This window comes from Galeopterus variegatus, unplaced genomic scaffold (genome assembly GCF_000696425.1).
Source record: "Galeopterus variegatus unplaced genomic scaffold, G_variegatus-3.0.2 Scaffold7981, whole genome shotgun sequence".
Classification (NCBI taxonomy): domain Eukaryota; kingdom Metazoa; phylum Chordata; class Mammalia; order Dermoptera; family Cynocephalidae; genus Galeopterus; species Galeopterus variegatus.
In genome coordinates, this window is record NW_007734092.1 from 47,495 (window position 1) to 68,268 (window position 20,774).

At 53.8% G+C, this 20,774-nt stretch overlaps 2 protein-coding genes across 2 annotated transcripts in view; one reads left to right on the forward strand and one right to left on the reverse strand.

Moving 5' to 3' along the window:
• PLIN4 (perilipin 4) overlaps positions 1-2,202 on the forward strand; it is an 11,458-nt gene extending 9,256 nt beyond the window's left edge. Inside the window, exons 8-9 of the mRNA XM_008592515.1 lie at positions 1,703-1,789; positions 1,870-2,202. Of these exons, the coding sequence (XP_008590737.1) occupies positions 1,703-1,789; positions 1,870-2,202 (420 nt within the window). The remainder of the gene's footprint in view (positions 1-1,702; positions 1,790-1,869) is intronic.
• A 1,841-nt stretch (positions 2,203-4,043) lies between these two features.
• LOC103608069 (hepatoma-derived growth factor-related protein 2) overlaps positions 4,044-20,774 on the reverse strand; it is a 21,154-nt gene continuing 4,423 nt past the window's right edge. Inside the window, exons 4-16 of the mRNA XM_008592517.1 lie at positions 15,620-15,817; positions 11,478-11,594; positions 11,295-11,366; positions 10,018-10,171; positions 9,758-9,833; positions 9,325-9,622; positions 7,968-8,071; positions 6,926-6,999; positions 6,633-6,703; positions 6,082-6,183; positions 5,731-5,944; positions 4,945-5,074; positions 4,044-4,351 (exon numbers count right to left, since the gene is read on the reverse strand). Coding sequence (XP_008590739.1) covers positions 4,249-4,351; positions 4,945-5,074; positions 5,731-5,944; positions 6,082-6,183; positions 6,633-6,703; positions 6,926-6,999; positions 7,968-8,071; positions 9,325-9,622; positions 9,758-9,833; positions 10,018-10,171; positions 11,295-11,366; positions 11,478-11,594; positions 15,620-15,817 — 1,713 coding nt within the window. The 3' untranslated portion in view covers positions 4,044-4,248. The remainder of the gene's footprint in view (positions 4,352-4,944; positions 5,075-5,730; positions 5,945-6,081; positions 6,184-6,632; positions 6,704-6,925; positions 7,000-7,967; positions 8,072-9,324; positions 9,623-9,757; positions 9,834-10,017; positions 10,172-11,294; positions 11,367-11,477; positions 11,595-15,619; positions 15,818-20,774) is intronic.

Below are 20,774 nucleotides of genomic sequence, written 5' to 3' on the forward strand. Positions count from 1 at the left end.
TGCAAAAGACACAGTCTCTACCTTCATGGAATTCACAGTCCAGCATGAACTCAAGGTAAATACTATAAAGAAAAGAAATAGAGGATGTCTGTAATCAGCCAGAGGATGATTTCTGCTGAGTTAATCAGGGAGGCTTTTCTTGGGAGGTGACATTCAATCTGAGACCTGAAGGATGAAGAGGAGCTGGCCATACAGATCAGGAAAGAACATTTCAAGCTGAGGGAACAGCACGTGCAAAGGCCCTGGGGCAGGACCGAGCCTGGCATGTGGGAGGAACAGCGAGGAGGCCCGTGTGGCTGCAGCAGAGAGAGGAGGGGGAGACAGGGAGGGGAGGAGGGGATGGGGCAGGTCATGCAGGGCCTTCTGGGCTGTGGGGAGGACTTGGGCTTTTACCCTGAGGGACATGGGAGCCACGGAGGGCTGTGGGCTGAGGAGTGAGCTGATCCAACAGAGGTTTTATTTAAGAGGATCACTGTGACTGCCATGGGGAGGTCAGGCCACACAGGGGTCAAGGGCTGGAGCCCGAGATCAGTGAGGAGGCTTCTGTACAAGTCCACGCAGGCAGTGCTGAGGCTGGGGGTGGTGCTGGGGGTGGGAAGCGGCGGGGCTTGGGGTGTATTTCAAAAGTAGAGCTGCCAGGGTCTGTAGGTGGGTGAGATATGAGAGGTGAGAGAGAGAAGACCCTAAGTGGCCCCTGATATCTGCCACCTGAGGAAAGCAGGGGATGCTTAGGGAGCTGCCATGTGGGCTGAGGGTGAATGTTACAAGCTTGGATTTGGATGGAGTGAGGTGAGATGCTCGGTGGGCACTCAGGTACAGACGTCTGCAGATGCAGCTGGCTCTCAACGGCAGGGGTGAGAGCCAGGAGGAGGGCAATGGCAATTTGTGGTCAACATCTGTTCCTCATGCCACCTCCGCTACTGGCTATTGAGAGGACAAGGAAGACTGGACCCTGTGTGGGTGGGGGTGGGGGGCTGCTAAGTGCTGGGGACACAGCAGCCAACAAGGAGGAAAACATCCTGGCAGATGTCAAAACATGAGATAAACAGCAAATAAACACACACCTGAAATAATTTCAGATGGCGATGTGTCCACGAGGAGATTAACAGAGAAGTGGCAGGGAGGGACTGGGGGCTGCCACATGGGTGGGCAGGGAAGTCCTCTCCTAGAGGGCAATCTGGAGCTGAGACCAAATGGTGCCAAGTGAGGGGACAGAGGAAGTACGCTGTGGGCTGAGTGAGCAGCACATGCACAGGTCCTGAGGCAGGAGTGTGTTGGGCATGGTCAGGGGACAGAATGGAGCAGTGTAGATGGAGCAGACACAGCAATGGGGTGTTGGTGGGAGATGAGGCCAGAGATGTCCCAGGGACCAAAACACCTAGGCCATCGTGAGAAGTTAGATTTTATCCAAAAGACACTGGGGAGCCATGGGAGGGTTTTGAGCTGGGGAGTGACACAATGCCACTGATGTTATTTGGTCTCCCAACAACCCATAAGGAGTGTGCATTTTCACTTCTTTACATGAGACGACAAGCCCACCATGGCACAACTGACATCAAACTCGTGGTACCTCCACCATGCTACGGAGAAGGTCAAGGCACAAGGCTCCAGAGCTAGGAGTCTGAACGCCCCCCTAGTCCCTGGGAGAGTGTGAAACGTCCTTACCAAGAATCTACCATCTCTCTGCTTATTCTGTTTCCAGATCGAAAAGGCCAAGCAGCCTCCAGAAGGGCAGCCGGGTCTGGACTGGGGCTCATGCACCAGAGTGGAGGACACTGGGTCCCAGGAGGTGCGTTTGGTGCAGGCTGAGCCTCCCTTCCCAAGCCCCCTGCCCTTCATCCCTGCTCACCTTGCTCCTTCCTCCCACAGGTGCAGGACTCTGAGGCACTGTCCAGGGTCTGCGGCCTCATCCAGCAGCTCCACACGGCCTACAGCAGCCTGGTGTCCAGCATGCAGGGCCTGCCCACCGAGCTCCAGCGGCAGGTTGGGCGGGCGCGGCACAGCCTCTGCGAACTCTATGGCATCGTCTCCTCGGCTGGGTGCATCGGGGAGCTTCCAGCCGAACAGCTGGACCAGAGCCGCCAAGGCGTGAACCAGGCGTGGTGGGCACTGGAGCAGCTGCTGGAAAGCATGCAGCATAGCCCCCCACTTGGCTGGCTGGTGGGGCCCTTTGCCCTGCCCCCGGACGGGCAGCAACTGTAGGTCTCCCTGCCCTGCCCGAGGAGCCTTCCTCTGACCCTTGTCCCTGGCCCCAAGTCCTGCTGCAGCTTCCCAAAGATCTAGATCCAATGGCTACAGAGGATGCGACTTTCTAAGCTCAGCCTTGCCACGCACCCAGCTCTGGGCCTGCCTGCGCCTCCTGCCCTTCCCCCAGCACTGCTAGCCCCTCTGCTGCCCAGCACCCTAATTCAGAAGGAGCAGCAGGAATGTGCCTGAGCCTAGAAGGTCCTCCACTCATCCCCCACAAGGAACCCTTTTATCTCTAGGGGCCTCTTCCAGCCCCCATCTGCTCTGGTAGCCAGCAGCTGAACAGGCCGTGCTGCTGCACCCTGGGCTCCAGGTGGCTTTGTCCGTGGTGATGCACACTTGGAGACCAGAGCCTGGGAGGGCAGCCGTGGAAGTTGCTCCAGTCCCAGCCACCCTCTCCCTGGATCCCTAGGGCAGCCCCAAGGGGTGACTGCAGACAAACAAGCTGGGGCCACAGAGGTGAATAGGCGGCTGGTAACATGAGAAATCAGTGGGCAGCGGGTACACGTCCCCCGATGCCTGGCACCCCAGCCTCTCCTGCTGCCCCAGCACATTGGGACACGGGAAGCTTATCACAGCTGGCTCTGTCCAGCCTATCTCCAGACACCACCCACTCATTTCACTGTGGACAAACCCCAACCCTTCGGTCTCCCTGAAGCACCCTCTTCTCAGCAAATGACCTGGAGCTCCAAGCTCCTGGGAGATGCATGACAGAGGGGCCAGCATGCCACAAATGGGTCACCTGGGTGTCAGGAGCTTTGAAAGCCAGGGTGTGCATCAGCTCAGCTGAGCTGGGGATGCTGGCAACTCAGGTGCAGCCTCAAGTGAGGGGCTGTGCTGGGGAACAAGCCATCAGAGGGTGTGACACTAGACATACAGCCATTTGCAGAAAGCAGGCACGGAACTGAGCTCAAGTCCATCCAAACCAAACATGCGGCCGAGGCTCAGGAAGTCCCTTCTCACCATTCCAAGGCTGAATTCTTAGCTGGGATGGAGGAAACTCGGCCATTGGGGGATGGGGACAAACACTAGAGGCCACTGTTGAATGAGCAATGACGAGTGTCAGGAGCCTCCCTATAAGCTATGGCCATGTCCCTTGTTTGAATCCACACAATAGTCCTGTGAGGCTGGGGGCAAGCCCCTTACACAGATGAGGAAAGAAAAGCCCAGAGTGGGAGGGCCACTTGCCCAAGGTCACACAGTGAGCCGGCAATGCAGCTGGGAAGAGAGTGGAGAGCTGCCACCAATGCGCACGCCCTCTGAACGTCAAGTACACTGGACAACCCGCACCACTGAGTGCCCTGAGCTAGCACCAGGGACTCCAGGTCTTGCCTAGGGGCCACGGAGCCACCTAGGGGCTGGGTGGGGAGGGAGGCAGCAGCTTTCAGGCAAGGCACGGTAGCCACCCTCCTGGCCCAACCTTACGAGACAGCAGGGACTCACGGGACCCCTGCCCACTGCGGTGTCTCTGTTCCCGCTCGCTCTACCTGGGCACTGGGTTGCCAAGCGCAGGAAGAGCCAAATCACAGCCTCCATTTGAGCTGCACAGGTTAGAGATGTTTATTTCTCCTTCCTTCCTTCTGGAAAGGACTTGCCCCCACCCCATTCTCCTTCACCACCGGCCCTGTGGGGTTGGGCTGGGAGCACCGGGAGAACAAAATTCACATTTGCTGCTTATGGTACCCTGATGGCTCAACCCTTGTCCCCAAACAGGCCCTTTGATGACTGTGCACAGCTCCCCAGCTCCGCCCCCTGCTGTACCAGTAACACTAAAAAACCAAACCAATAAAACTGACTTCTTTTTTCATTAAAAAACCCTTTATAGTCATTTCATGTCGGTCAGAAATCACAGAAATTAGGCAGAAAAAAAACCCAAGGGAACAAATACAAACAAACAGCACAGCGTTTCCCCAAAAGTTCTCTGCTCTCCTAGGAGGCTGGGGAGGGAATGGGGACAGGTCTATAGACATCTACATTGTGCCTGAGCACAACCGGGGGGGCTCAGCTCTCCTCATCCAAGGACTCCGAGTCCATCCGCACCCTCTCACACTCCTGCCGATCATTCCCAGGCCTGTCCAGGTCGGGGCCCTCCCGCAGGCTGCTGCTGGGAACACAGCAAGGGCGGGGCATGAGGACACTCCCTGACCCCAGAATGCACCCCCAAGGCCCCTTCTCTACCTCTGGGGTGATTGGTGCAGAGGCAGGGAACCCAGGAAGAGCAGTGCCATCATTTCTGGCACATGAGTCTCGTGGGCTGCCTTCCTCTGTCACTTCTCCCACTAAAGGGACTGCAAATGTCTTGAGGACAGAGCCCACATCAACCAGGTCCAGCACAAAGCAACCATTTGATGAATGAGCCTCGCCAGCCAGACACAAGCCTGTGTTTCTCAGCACTGGCTGCTGTCAGAGGGCCGGGTGCTTGTGCACGGTGCCTGCTGGGCCACTCTCAGGGGCCAGCAAGAAACCACCTTCCCAGGAAGCCGGGCCCAGTAAGCTCAAAGCCCTGGAGCTGGCTTGATGGTGGCCACCAGAAGGAGGTGCCAACCAGGAGGACCCTGGGGATCAGCTGTGAAGATGGGAGTGGGACGCCCAGTGTGTGGGGGTGATGTCCCTCAGGCCCTTCCCAGAGTGGTTGGTCCATCAGGAGCAGCTCACTGCTCTCAGGAAGTCACACCCCGTGGCCCTAGTGACACTTACTCATTGTGCAGGTCTTCAGAGGAGCCACATCTTGGCCCCTCTTCTGAGTCCTGCCCATCCTCCTGCTCCTTGTCCTCCACATTCTCCCCCTTTTGGGACGTGGCCTCACCGTTCACTGGGGCTGAGAGATCTGGATCGGACAGAGGACATAGGACACTGCTGGGCTTGAGCTGGGGACACCTTAACTCTTCCTGTTGAGTGAGCCAGTTTTGGGACAGGGTCCTCCTCAACAGTCCTGGACTGGGGGCCAAGCTGGGCACCTTGGCCTTGTGGTCCATATTCACCTCCAACTCCACACCCGCCCACACACAGCATGACTTTTAGGGGTCATGCGAGCTCCCACCCGTGGGCTGGCTGTGTGCGATTCCACTCGGCAGCTGGCCCGGCCCTGGCCTGAAGCAGTGAGGAGCCAGAAAACGAGGGCATGTGGGCAACCCCAGGAAAAGCTCACTTCGGCCTGGGACAGACATAAGGGAAACGCGAGCCTCACGGCTGTTCCTGGCCTACCGAGGCCTGTGGCAGAGCTCTGTCCATCTCAGCTCTGAAGGCTGCCCTGGAATCTGTGACCAGGGCCATCTGGACCCAGCAATCCCCACAGGAATGACTTTTGTCTCCTCTCAGCCCCCTGTGGCCTGGCAGGTGCAGCCCAGGGCCTTTGTCCCCCAAACCTCAGCCAACTGTGTCTGAAAAAAACAGGGCTGCTGCCTACTGCAAGGATGCTCTGCCCAGTACCTCCTCCTTCAGCTGAGGACACCAAGGCTCAGGGGCCACCTGCCCACTCCTCACCAGTGCTTGGCTCGTCCTCTGCCTGCTCTTTGGGGGCCTCCTCCCCAGCCAGTTTCTCCTCGGCCTTCTCTGCCTCAGCCTTCTCCTTCTCCATCCCGGCCTTGTTTGCTTTCTGGATTGCCTCAATCTTTGGTCCCAGGACCCGCGACTTGAGCCGAGTGTAGACTTCTGCCGCTTTCTCCATCACGTCCTTGTTGGCTTTGTAACGGCGAATCTGGGCACGAATGGGACCGGCATTCCTACCCGCCAGCCACCTGCCTCCCCAGCTGACCCTGGGCTCCCAAGCAGACGCTGCTACTGGCTGTGCCCCGCCTGCCACCAGTCACCGCCGCCTCTGTGTTCCTGTCCTACCTTCTTCAATGTGGCCACCACATCCGTGTTCTTCTGCAGGATCTGAGAGGTCACCTGAAGGGTCCCCAGCTCCTCTAGTGCGTTCAGACACCTCTTCACATCCTGCAGAGAGAGGTGGGGAGGGAGGAGGGACAGCGTCTGGCCAAGGGGATCCAAGAAGCCCCAACCATGTGGAGATCATCCAGGCTCTTCCAGCCGGGGAGGGCTGGATCTCAACAGTATGGTCTGCCTCCCCTACCCCGACTGACGGAGAATTCTAGGGACAGGTGGGAAGGACCCAGATAGTTGACTGGGGGTGGGGGGTGGGGAGTGGGGAGCTCCTGAGATCTGCCATGGTGCCACCAGCTGGGGAAGTGGAACACTGCACCTCAGGATCATCTGCCGGCATGCCGTAGGAACAAGGATCCCTGCCCCACCCACCAGTGGAAGCTTGGTTTGCCTCAGCACCCTGAGAATTCTAAGGGAGCCCTAGACATGAGGTGGCAGAGGGGACCACTTGGCTCAGGGGAAATGGCTGAGCTATGACCCCCATGGCCCAAGGAGGGTCTTACCGGGTTGTCAACCTTCAGAGCAAACTTGATCTCGCTGTGCAGCTTCTGAAGCTTTTCTTCCACTGAAGGTTCTGGGGCCAGGAGAGAAAGCACCGCCCAGACCTGAGCAGAGCCGTGGAGGCCCAGGCCACAGGTGGCCGGCCAGCTCAGGGGCCGCAGCTCAAGGCCCTCTGGGGGAAGTCTGTACACCGACCACGCCCAGCTCAGCTCCCTGCCCCACACACACTCCAGGCTGACTAATGACCTGCCTGAGCACCCTCTCTAGGGACAGGACAATCTGAAAAGCCCCTTACCTTTCTTCTTCTCCACCTTCCTGTCCAGTAGGAACCCTTCGGACCGTTTCCGGGTTCGTTCCACCTTCGTGGGCCTATGGAGAGGAGCTCCCCTCAGATGGGCCCGACAGACCAGCATCGGGGGGGCCCCTCTGCCCCACCATCACTACTCTCCCACCGAGGGGCCGTGGGCCTTCAGGGGTGGACTTGCACCCACTGCAGAAGAAGACTCTCAGAAGGCCCTGAAAGCTGGGTTCAAGGAAGGGTCAAGACCCTGTTATGACCCAGGTTTAGAGCAGGGACCAGAGGTGAGCTGCGGGCCTCAAACTGTCCAAAGATGTAAGCCTTTCCTCTGGTTCTCATGAGCAAACAAGGTGAGATCCCAGAATTCTCTCCTTTTTACACGTGGCAGAGAGCTGGTATGTAAATCCCAGCAAATGAGTTATTAAAAAGCACTTAAACTTGATATTCAAAACCCACGGCAAGCTTATCAGCGGGGCTCAGTTCTATGTTCTACTCCACAGCCTGGCCACCACACTGCCGAGTTCTCACTAAGCAGGTTTGTTCACCAATGGCCGCAATTTCAGTTAGAAAGTGGGCCAGGATATGGGCTCTGTGCCCCCACCTCAGTGGGCCTCAGAATTAAAAACACTGGTCTGGGGTAAGTTCTCTCCCCCTGGCTCTGTGGACATTTGGGGCTGGGTCACTCTCTGGAGTGGGGCCATCTGGGTACTGCAGGTGCTAAACAGTATTCCTGGCCTCCACACACTCCATGCCAGTTGTGACAACCACAAATGTTCCCAGACTTTCCCCAGAGTCTCCTGGGGGGGCAGGATCATCCCTGGATGAGACCCCTAGTCCAGGGAAAGAACCACAATCCTGTAGCAGTGGTTCCTACACCACCTGATGGGCCCCAAGAACCAGATACTTCAACTGGATCTGGCACCAAAGCTGAAATCAGAAGCCAGAGTGAGGGGTAGAGGGATCCCTGGGAAGCTGAGGGGCCCAGGGATCAGGGCAGGCAGGGCTCCAGGTGTTCTGGGAGGCGGCAGAGGGTGCTGACTTGGTTCGGAGCTTCTCCTCAGACCGCCCCCTCCTCTCCTTCTGGCTGGATTTCCTCATGGGCTCTGTGCTCTGCAGCTGTGACTTCTTAGCTGATTTCTTTGTCTATAGCAGAGAAAAAAAGTGGGGTTGGAGCAGAGCAAAGCGGGGACTTGCCCTGACCCACCCCACTGAGAGATGTAGCTCAATGCTTTCTGCCATAGGTGGAAACACTTCTCACTGTTTGGAGATGTGAGGCAGAATGGGAAGAGAAGGGGACCCATGTCCAGTGTGTCCCCAGACAGCAGCTTCTCAGACCCGGAATGGACTTCAGAGATCTTGGAGTCCAAGGCTCCTTCCAAAAGGGGGCTGCCCACAGCATTCTTCCTGCCCAGACACTCTTGGCCGTGGCTAGACCACTGCCTGTGCCCGGGGCTCAGCCTCCCTTTTGTGACAAAAGAGAGCAACAGGACAAGAGGGTATTCTCCCTACTTCCACCAAAGGAGGGAGGCCTGGGCTGGGGATTACCATCCTGAGGGATCCCAGGGCTCAGTCTGGAAGGTCAGACTCTCTGGATTCAGGCCACACTGCCAGAGCCATGAAGGTGGGGAGCTCAAGTGGCCTGAAGCATCGCATGTGGTACAGAGCGGGCCTGACAGCCACCACCACCCACAGAAGGCCTCTCAACCGCTCCCATGCTCACCCCACAAGCCATCCCCCAACAGAGGCCAGAGGGCTCCTGTGAGCCAGGACACAGCCCTCCTCTGCCCACCGCCCTCCATGGCTCTCATCTCCATCTAGGGAAAAGCCCAAGTCCTCCCAAACTCACAAGGCCCTGCATGACCTGCCCTGCCTCCTCCCTGACCTGTCCTCCTTACTTGGCTCTAGCAACACGGGCCTCCTTGCTGTTCCTCCAACACACCAGGCTCGGATCCTTCCCCCAGGACCTTTGCACAGGCTGCTCCTCCTGCCTAGAGTGCTCCCCCAGATGTCTTCACAGACCTCCTCTCACTTCATTCAGAACCCGACTTGATGTCACCTTCTCAACTGAAGCCCTGGGACCTGCCCTATCTAAGACAGAAGCCCCACCCATCTCGCTTTATTCTTCTCCTCAGCACTGAACACTCTGGAACGCCCTGTGCGCTATCCTCATGTCACTGTCTGTCTCCCTCCTCAGGGCATCAGCTCCTCCACAGCAAGGTTTGTGGGCTCCATTGGTGACTTTACTCCTATATCCCTGGCAGCTGGAACAGTGCCCTGTACCGGGTAGGTGCTCAGTAAGTGTGTACAGCGAAGGAATGGATTTGCGGAATCCATTCCACAGACAGGAAGAGGTGGGCATCGGGGAGAAGCCCCCGGGCCGCCCTCCAGGACCGCACCTCTCTCTCCAGCTCAGCATCGGGCTCTGAGTCAGAGGAGGATGGGGGTCCCCGGCTCCGGCCCTTGCGCCCCCGCTTCTTGACGGGCTCATCGTCATCCCTGAGCTCTTCGCCACTGCTGGCGCCGCTGGCCCCACGCTCAGCCCGCTCCCGCCGCCGCTCCTTCTCCTCCTTCTCCGCCTCCCGCAGCCGCCGCAGCTCCTCCTCCTGCTCGCGGCGCCGCCGAGCCTCCAGCTCCCGCCTCCGGGCCTCGTCCCGCCGCTTCCACTCACTGATACGGTCCACCTCGTCGCTGTCGCTGGGGGCAGATGGGGCGGTTAGAGGGAGACCCTCTGTTCCTTTGGGACCCTCTGCCCAGTCCACCTGCCGCCTGTGGCATTTGACCCAATGGAGAACCCAGCCAGAGATGACCCCAGGGCCCCCTGACACCCACCTGTCACTGCTTGAGCTGGATGGGGGCCGTTCAGGCTTTGGCTTCCTCCCTCGGGGCTTAGGGGGAGGCTTCTCAGCTATGGGAAAAGGAGAAGGGGGTGACCTCATCATGCACTGTCTCTCCTGGGCTGCGGGGGCTTCCAGGCAGGGCTCCAAGGTGACAGGGGGTAGGGGGAACCCTAGGAGCTCCCCAGCACAGGCCAACCTGAGAGAGGTGCAGGGCGCAGGAGGGCAGGCCACAGGCACTGTGTCAGGCACTACCTGGCTTCCTGCCCCGAGGAGGTTTCTTGACAGACACATCCGAATCAGAGGATGAGGACGAGGACGAGGACGCTGACCTCGCCAAGGCCACCGGTTCATTCTTGACCCCATCTGAATCTGCTTTGGAGTCTGAGTCGGAGGCTGATGGTACCTTCTGGGGATGAGCAGGGACAGGGGCAGCATCAGGAGCAGAGCGTGCAGAGATCAGCAGCACAAAGCAGGGAGCCCGGATCCGCCCAGTACCCAGTCCTTCTGTAGCTCAGCAGCTCTGAGCCCTCCCACCCAACCCACAAAAACCCGCCTGTGCCCCAAAGTGAAAGCCTGAGATTGCAGGCAGCCCTGGGTATTTCATGCAACTGCTAGCCGTTCACTCGGTCAAGGTGCGCCTTCCTCCCACACCTCGCTTCCTCATTGGTGAGGGGGGCAGCACATGAGGTCCCCAGTGCCTCCCGGTGGTAAGGTCTTTCCTTTGTGCAAAATGTTGCACAGAGGCCAGCGAGACGGGCTGCTCTCCTCACTGCCTCCCCCTACAGCCCCCACTCCAGAACACACACGCTCGTGCACACACGGACACAACACACACGGGCACATAGCACACAAAACGCACACTACACACAGGAACGACACATGCACAAACAGACAATATACATACAACCCGACACTTGTGCACATGCATAAACACACACGGACACAACCCACAGGCACACAGCACACACATGGACACATATGAATATATAACACACAGGCACAACACATACACAAACACAAGACACACAAGCTCATAACACACTCGTACATGCACACCTGCACACAACACAGGCACACATTCATACATGTACACATGGACACACACAGATGCAACACACAGGCACACACAACACATACTTGTACACACACAACACACACGGACACATGCATGCACACATCTGCACACGCACATGCAGAGACATACACACATGTAAACACAACATACACACGTGCACACACATGCACATCACACACTCTTTCTCTCTCACACACACACAGGGCCCCTCAAGACTTCACTCCCTTCCAGTGCCAACATTCCAGAATCCCATTTTCTAAACCAGACTGTGCAACCCCTCGGGAGCAGTGGCAACCACTCCGTCTGCTCCTGGTGAACATGCACGCGGGCACTCAAGACAGGAGCTGCTGCTCCCTAGGAGTCTCCTGTGCACTGCCAAAGGACCCAACTCCACCCCGTGGACGGTGGCTGGGGGCCAAGAGCAGGCAGGAAAACAAAACATAGCATGCTCTACCTTTTTCTTCCGCCCTCCCAGGGGGCCCCGCCGAGGTGCCCGAACCACGGCTTTCTTCTCAGGGGTGAAGTCCTGGGTGGAGAGAAGTGAGCTGAACAGGAACCCGCTGGCTGGCCCCACCGTATACCTCTCACCCATGCATCCCCTTCCCCTGTCCTCCCAAGGAGCCGACCAGCTGCTCACCTGGTCACTGGTTTTCTGTGACTCAGATGAGCTTTCCGAGTTCTCCTCTTCAGATGGTGACACGCTGGCTTGATCCAGGTCACTGGAGGCCTTTCGAACTCGTTTTGAGACTGACATCTGGAGGGGGAAGGGCCAGAGCACATGACTGGGGAAGCCTGTGCTATGGACAGGAAGCCCTCCCACCTGACTGCTCACAGCCTAGGGCAGAGCGGAAGGTCTGGAACCTTGCTCGGAGACAGGAATCTCTTTGAGAATCTGATTAAAACCAGGGACCTTGAATGAGGAAGAGGACGTTATGCTCGGTGAAAGAGGCCAGTCACAAAAAGATAAATACGGTATGATTCCACTCATAGGAGGTCCCTAGAGTCGTCAGACCCACAGAGACAGAAAGTAGAATAGCGGGTGCCGGGGGCTGGGGGAAGGGGATAGGGAGTGTTTAATGGGGACAGAGTTTCAGTTTGGGAAGATGAGAAAGTTCTGGAGATGGACAGTGGTGATGGCCACACAGCAACATGAACTGTACACTTTAGGATGGTTAGTTTTATGTTATGTGAATTTCACCCCAATAAAAAAAATTCTTAATTATATATACACACACACACATACAATTCTGCATTTGATTTCAAGGGTTCACAGACTCCCTGAAGTCAACCCAAAGAAGTAAACTTAAGAATTTTTGCAATGGAGGAACTGAGAAATCAAGAGAAGTGAGCTTTATAAATGAGTAGAGTCCTGCCCAGAGACGATAACAAAACTCTTCCTATGAGGGCACCTGTTAGAGTATCATAGGATGTGGCCTGGCCTTCTGTCACAACTGAGAGACTTGCTCATGTGTATAACAACTGTTTACTGAGCATCAACCCTGCCCCCTGTCCAAGGCCTGGCCAGTATGGACTGGATCTCATACCTTCCCCAAATTCATATGTGGAAGCCCTAGACTGAGCCCCAGTCCCTTCAAATATGACTCTACTCGGATATAGGGTCTTTAAAGACAAAATGAAGTGATTAGGTTGGGACCTAATCCAAAATGACTGGTGTCTTTATAAGAAGAGGTGATCAGGACACAGATACACACAGAGGGACCACCATGTGGGGACATGAGGAGAAGACGGCCATCTGCAAGCCAAGGAAAGAGGCCTCAGAAGAAACCAACCCTACTCACATCTTGGTCTTTGACTTCAAGTCTCCAGAACTATGAGGCAATAATAAACCTCTGTTGTTTAAGCCACCTAGTCTGTGGCGCTTTGGCACAGCGGCCCTAGCTAACTAATGCACTTAGTGGCATATCAACGAGAGATGAGCCCCTGCTTTCATGAAACTTATATTCCAGTTAAGAAGGACAAATGCCGATAACAAGGCAGAATGTGAAAGAAGAAGTCCTATGAAAATGGAAAAGGGCTCAAGGACGGGGGCTGCCTGAGATCAGGTGGTCAGAGAGCCGTAGCTAAAAGACCTTAGGATAAGGAGTGACGAACTGACAAGGGACTTCCCGGACCACAGCCACAGCAAGTACAAAGCCTGAGGGTGGAAGGGAGCCGGGCACTTCAAAGACATGAAAGAAGGCTGGTGTGGCTGGCCCTGTACAGCTGTGTGGAGCAGCTCTATGTCATGGATGCCATGCAGAGACCTGGTGTTCCTTCCATGTCTGCACCCCCAGGAAGGGAGATGACCAGACCTGGGCAGGCAGGCTTGCTCGGCTCACTGGGGAGACGGGACATCGAGGCAGAGAAAGTGAGTGAGTTAGAGGCATTTCTGTTGTCCTTTCTCATCCCCATGAGGACACAGACTCTTAACCCAGCACTCAAGGAATCCACCAGAACCAGATGACATTTTTGTCTCCCGTGCACATTTACATGTCATTCTTCCCAGGGATTCCATCAGATTCCCGAAGCAGCTCCAGACTCTGAGAAAAGTTAAGCATTTCAAGCTGGGATGTGGTCTGGCTCCCTGGACAATAGGGCAGGAACCAGGAGGACTGAGATGATCAGGATATTGAATGGACAACTGCACATGAACCCAGGCAGGACCCTTTAAGCAGGGCCCTCCCTCTTGACGTGGACATGTGGGGGTCACAGGAGAGGAGGAGCCAGAAGGTCCCTGAGCAGCGAGATCCTGTAACACTGGAAAGAACAGACACCATGGGTAAGCAGTGTCCAGCCGGAAAAACCAGCTCAGCTCCCCTGCCGGCCAGGGCCCTGGGCTGGGCCCCGCTTCAAGAGGGTTAGTGGCGGAGGTCTGGGATGTCATTTAACCCACAAAACCCTCACAAAAGGAGGCCCTCTGTGGGGCCATCAAGAAGGATGAATATGTATGAAGTCTACAGCTGCATGGAAAAGCACTTACAAAAATAATGTCACCTGAAGGGAGAGCATAATGCTGACCCCTCGGTAAAACTACAGCCCCCCCATGATGGGGGAAAGGAACACCAAGAGTATGTTACTGCTATGGGATTATGAATGAAAAGGTCTTTTAAAGTTTTCCCCAGTGCTGTTAAAGGGGGTTGGGATAATACCTTATGTTTGCTTAATGCGAAGTTGGCCAAAAAATTGGAAGGAATACATACCGAACTATGAATAGTGGTTATCTCTAAGTGGTGGGATGTGGAGTGGGGACATTCGTTTTCTACACATTAGTTTGACTTCTCTAAAAATCGTAAGTGGCAGTGGCTGGCTGGTTAGCTCACTTGGTTAAAGTATAGCCTTGTAACACCAAGGTCAAAGTTTCCGATCCCCATACCAGCCAGTCGCCAAAAGAATCCCCCAAAAAAACAAAAAGAAAGGGGGTCTAACAATTGGAAGTGGAAATAAACAGGGACCCTCAAAAAAACAATGCTGAGTATACCAAAAGGTTGTAGAAAAAACGAAACACCCAACAATCTTAATAAGATATCAGAATTGGGCTGGCTGGTTAGCTCAGTTGGTTAGACTGTAGTATTGGTAACACCAAGGTCAAGGTTTTGAATTCCCTGTACTGGCCAGCTGCCAAAAAAAAAAAAGAAAAAGAAAAAAAGATATCAGAATTCATTCATGCCATTATCTACTTCTCAGCTACTGAAAACTGCATTTTAAGAAGCAAGACACATATTGTATTGCATATTGCCAATTCACGATTTATGCGTGCGTGCACACGCACACACACGCACACGCGCACACACACACAAACACACCCACCCATATGTGGGACACATACGAGACCACAGAGAAAAACATCAGGACACTACCAGATAGTACAGGTATTTTTTCAATAGCTTCTTCATTCTTTTTGTATTTTTCAACTTATCTATACTGAATGTGGCTTATCATTTTAGAATCAAAAGCCAATGGTATTTTTAAAAGATAATAAAAAAAATACCTTACTCTATCAAAAGAATTTGCTGCTGGAACCTGGTCCTTACATTCTGCACCCAACTATTTACAAGCAGTCAAAGGCGGGGGAAAGAAGACATCCAAGAAAATTGAAAATGTCGTGTCTGCACAAAAACTTTACAAATGTTCACAGCATTATTCATAATAGCCCCAAAATGGAAACTACCCATATGGCCATCAACAGATGGACAAACACAACATGGTCCATCCACACACTGGAACATCACTCAGCCATGAAAAGGAACGAGGTTCTGACACACGCTATCACATGGAGGGACCTTGAACCCATCACACTCAGTGACAGACACCAGACACAAAAGGCCATGTAGCATGTGACTCCATTTACATGAAATGTCTAGAACAGCAAATCCACAGAGACAGAAAATGGATTCATGGGTTCCAGCGGCTGGGGGAGGGGATGGGGAGTGACTACTGATGGGGGTGGGGTTTCTCTTTGGGGCAATGAAAATGTTCTGGAATTAGACAGAAGTGGTAGTTGCACAATTCTGTGAATATACTAAAAACCAGAGTTATATACTTTGAAAGGGTGAATTTCATGGTACACTGATTATATCTTAAATTTTAAAAAATGCACATTGGACAAAAAAAGGGAAGAGGAGATGGAAAGTAGGCTGCTGGGCAAGACTTCATGGTGAGAGGAGGAACGGCCAGGTCCAAGCCACCCCAGGACATGACCTCTGGGCTTCTACCGTCAGGGCTTGCTGCCCCCCGACCCCCACCAGGCCAGGCTGCCCTGGCCGCGCTGGCTGTCCCTACCTTCAGAGCTGACGTCTTCCGCTTCAAGCCGCTGTTGTCGCTGCTCTTGTCCGAATCCGAGTCACTCTCCATCCTGTCGCTGGCAGCTGCAGCAGTCACAGCTGTGACAGCCATGACCCCCCGGTCGTCATCCTCGTCGGCCTCACTCCCACCTGCAGGGTCGACTTCAGGGGCCTCGCTGTCAGAGGAACTCACCGGCTGGGGAACAGGGGGTGGGGGTGGTAGACAATGGCCTCATGTCACTCCAAGTCTTGGGTGGATTTCCCAACCAGGATGGCAACCCAGAGGACAGCATCCACTGGTGGGGGTCTCAAATGCCAGGTTCTGGCCTCCTCACTTTACAAATGGGGGGACTGAGGCCCAGAAAGCCTGGAGAACTGACACTGGAGGGTGAGATGGATATGTGTGCAATAGGTGTTGGGGGTTGGGCCGCAGGATTCAGGGTTAAACCTCAGGCAAGTGACTTCAAGCCCCTCTGAGCCTCAGTTTCCACACCCAGGCAATGGGGATGGCAGAGTTTTGGCCTCCTACGGCTATGGCGAGGATGAAATAGAGGTGGCAGGTGAAGCACTAGGACAGTGCCCAGACTATTGGAAGAGGCCTATAAATGCTTGATTTTTTTTGTTTTCTGGTTTTTTGTTTGTTTTTCTTTTGATGGCTGGCTGGTACAGGGATCAGAACCCTTTGACCTTGGTGTTATAACACTGTGCTCTAACCAGTTAAGCCAACCAGCCAGCTTATTTATTTTTTTTAATCATTCTCATTATTAAGAGTAGAAAGCTGACCTAGGACAAGACCTCTGGGCTTCTACCTTCCAGGCACTACTATTTCTGTTACACTCAAAATGCCCGCTCAGGCAGTAATAGTCACCAAAATAGTAAACACTTATATGGTGCTTCTTACACACCAGCCACCTGCCCGAGTTCATTTACACACTTGGTCAACGTTTGCTGAGCAGCTCCCGCGTTTCAGACACTGTGCTAGGTGGGTAGAGAGTACACAGAAGTGACCTTGGTATGGTCCCCTGCCCCTGGGAGCTGACAATCTAGTGGGAGACACTGATCATAGCCATTTAAACAGATACATACAATTCCAAATCGTGGTGACAGGCAGAAAGAAAATATTGGTATGTGGTTATAAAGGATTGAGAGAGGTGGGAGTATTTTTCACTGGGTGGTCACATTTGGAGAATGTGACATTTTAGCAGAGGAGTCACCCCAGGCATGCAAAGGGGTGGAGGGTATATACATGCATTCCAGAGAGCAGGAATGGCATGAATGGAAGTCCCCTTAGGAACCAGAAGAGGCTGGTACAGCTGGGGCACAGAGAAAGACAGGAAGATAGTAAAGGAGAGAATGAGTGTTAGGCCAGGGCCCGATCATGCATAGAGCTGTTGAGGATCTAAAATTGATCAGGCAGATGGCACAATGGGAGTCAGGCCACAGGGCTTTCTCAGGTCCCCTTCCTGAACTTGTTCTAGATGTTTTATGTTTATGGGAGGAAAATGTATGAGCCCCAGTTATATTCAGCTGTCACTCATTCATCCAACGAACATCACAGAATACCTACTATATGCCTGGCCCTGTGCTGGGCACTGGGGCTAGAGATGAGTAAGACATGGTCCCTGCCCTTGGGAAGCTCACAGTTTAATGGGGAGACAGACAAGTAAACGCACAGTTACAACACAGCAGGAGAAGGAGCACCGAGCAGCACCCAGCCCAGCCATGTCCAGTGCAAAATCTGACTTGTTTCATGTCACTTCTTTTCTAAATAACTGCTACTTTTTAAGAGAGAGACTCAGATTTTTTTTTTTTTTTTTTTTTTTTTTTTTCTTTTTTCCGTGTCCGGCTACGGATCGCAACCCTCAGTGTTGCCCCCGTACCGGGCCGGGGACCGGCGACGGGATCGCAAGCCTCGGCGTTGCTCCCGCGCCTCGCTCAGCCAGTGAGCGGGAGCCGGTCTGTACGTGGGATCCGAACCCTCGGACGGGAGCGCTGCCGCGCTTCCCAAGCGGCGCACTATCCAGTGCGCCACCGGGCCGGCCCCGTGAGACTCAGATTTTTAAAAGCCACATTTTCTGGAAACAACCCATATGTCCAACTGATGAACAAACAAGATAGATGTAGCTATGTAATGAAATATTATTCAGCCATGAAAAGGAATGAGGCTCTGACACACGCTACAACATGGTGAACCTTGAACACGTCACGCTCGGTGACAGACACCAGACACAAAAGGCCACAGAGTGAAATTTATGACATGTCCAGAACAGGCCGATCCACAGAGACAAAAAGAGGATTCGTGGTTGCCAGGGCTGGGGGAGGGGGTGAGGAGTGACTACTGATGGGGGAGTGACTGCTAATGGGGACGTGGTTGCTTTGTGAGGTGATGGGAATGTTCTGGAATTAGATAATGGTGATGGGTGCACAACATTGTGTATGTACTAAAAGCCACTGTAGGGTATATTTTAAAATGCTAAAATGGTGAATTTTATGTCATGTGCATTTTACCTCAATTAAAAACAAGCAACATCACACAAAAATAAGACGTTCTCTTGTGCGATGACAGGGGGTGCAATGGATTGGAGCAGAGCAGGCACACTGGCCAAGAAAAAGCAAAAAGGAGGATGAAAAGGGTGTATGAGAACGGGTGAGAGCGGCTTCAAGGAGCTGCCGATGGTGAGACTTGGAAGGAGAAGCAGAGAGAGGCCCAAGTGTGTGCCGAGGTGTTGCAGCTGGGCCGTCAGAAGGAGGGAGGCAGAGAACTGGCATAGGGCTGGACAGATGCTGGAGACAGGGTCTCCACAGCACCACAGCACGGAATGGAAATGTGGAATGAGGAACTGGAGCATCAGAGCTGGGCCAGAGGAGGGAGCAGGGAGTGACCAGGAGGGAACCTCGGCCCTTCTTCAGTGCCCTGCCCCCTCCAGGCTCTTGCTTTTATAAAGCCTCCTATTCTTCCCCCACTGAGAGCAGAGGCTGGGAGAGAGCTGCTAACGATCTCTACTTAACAGACCAGAAAAAGGAGAACCAGGTGTTGAGACGACCTCGCCGCTCAGCACCAAACATGTTTTGTCTCCCTCGTGTCGTTGTGGCCAACAGCCCTTAGGCACAGTGACAGGGCCCTGTCTGTATAATTTTTGACAAGACTAAAAGGATAATATTAAGTAGGTCAAGCCCCAAACTGAAAATGCTAGGAGAGAATAATAACACTTTCACGGTAGATTTCTATCACACCTTTCCTCCAGAGTGTTCAGAGGGCCCTCGTATCTGTTATTTCTCTTCGGAGCATCCCTGGTAAGTACAGAAGGGAGATATTATCCCCCATTTTTCTTGGTGGGTGGGGGCAGGGCAGTGGCTCAGAGACTAAGAGACTAAATGGCTGGTCCAAGGATCTCTTGCAGAAGGTCAGTATCATGACACTAGGAGCTACCATGAGCTAAGTGACTTTGAACTTATCACTCTCTCTATGTAATGGGTGGGGATTATCATCTTCACTTTGCAGATGAGGAAAAAGGCAGAGAAAGGTTAAGTAGCAGCTCAAGATCACACCATGAAGAACTGACAGTGCAGCCATGCAAGCCCAGGTCTGCACTGGCCTCGAAGCCTGGGCCACCAGCCACAGCTACCCCTCATTAAAAATCCCTCCTTGCTCTTGACCAACTGGTCCGATTTGTGCCTCCCCAGCCCTGTCAGGCAATTGGGAAGAACATGCATGTTCCACAACTGGGGAAACTGAGCCTCAGGGAGGCTAAGTGACTTGCCCTACATTGTGCTTGTGGCTAAAAACAGGACCCCTGGATCTTCTGAGGCTGGACCGCCTTCCAGCAAAGGTTGGAAAACCTGAACCACATCAAGAGACTTAGAGAATATGAATAGTGGCGGCACAGAGAAGAACCCAGAAATAAAAGGCCAAAGCCGGCCACCTTCCAACCATCCCAAGCCCCGACGGGTGGGTGAGCGAGATGAGCAGCTCTTTTCGCTCATTGTCTTAATGGATCTGTGGGGTGACTAAGGTGGAAAAGAGAAGGTCCTGCCTCCTCCTTGCCAACTACCACCTCCACCATCCACTGAGCACTTGCTACATGTTGCAGCACTAGGAGCCTGGTGTGCACTTTCTCACTGGATTCTCCTGATAACCGTGTGAGAGGCAGGTACTAGCATGACCTCTCTGTTTTAGATGAGGAAACTGAGGCTCAGAGAGGGAACGTCAATCCCCAAGGTACACAGAAAGCAAGGGTAGAGCAGGAACTTGAACCCAGGTCCACCTGCCCACATGGCAGGGCTCTTAGTCACAGACTCCTCACAGGGAGAGTTTACTGCCCAAGCCCTCCTCCTGCACCTCCCAGCCTCGGCTTGTACCAGCCAGAAGGAAAAGAATGCCAGCATGGCAATTGGGAGGCCTGGGTTTGCATCTCAGCTCAGCTCTCTTGCTAACTAGCTTGAGGACTTTGCACAGGTCCTTTTTCCTGTTCATCTGCAAAGGGGCAGGGAGACATGAAGAGGGATTCTTTTAGGTCAAGGGTTCTCAATCTCCCAGCACACATCTGGCAATGTCTGGAGAGACATTCTGATTATCAAGATTAGGGCTGGCCAGTTAACTGAGTTGGTTAGAGCTTGGTGCTGATAACACCAAGGTCAAAGATTTGGATCCCCACACTGGCCAACTGCCCCTCCCCAAAAAGAGAGAGAGAGAGAGAGAACAACAGACTCTCTATGACAGAGAATAATCCAGCCCTACATGTCGCTGTTATCCTCTGTTATAAAGTACTGATGTTAGAGACCCTGTCTAGGTCTATGAGGTCTCAGATTCTAGCTGGGTTCTTCTGGGCACGTGAGCAAACTCTCTGGGCCTCAGTCTGCTCATCTGCTCAATGGAAAAACGCACCACCTGATCAGTCCACCCTCAGGATTACTTTGAGGACCAAAAGACAGCACAATGGGAAGCACACCAAGATACCATTTTTCATCTACAACCTTAATGAGGGCATGGGAGACAGGCCTTGTAGACAAGGTCTACTCTTGGTGGAGTACTAATTTGAGTTAAGGCTGTTGAAAAGAAAAAGGCTGTTTTCTGTGTGTCAGTGTGGACCAAGTGTCAAGATATACTCTTGGTTTGTATCCCCTTACTGGCCAGCCGCCGAAAAGAAGGGAAA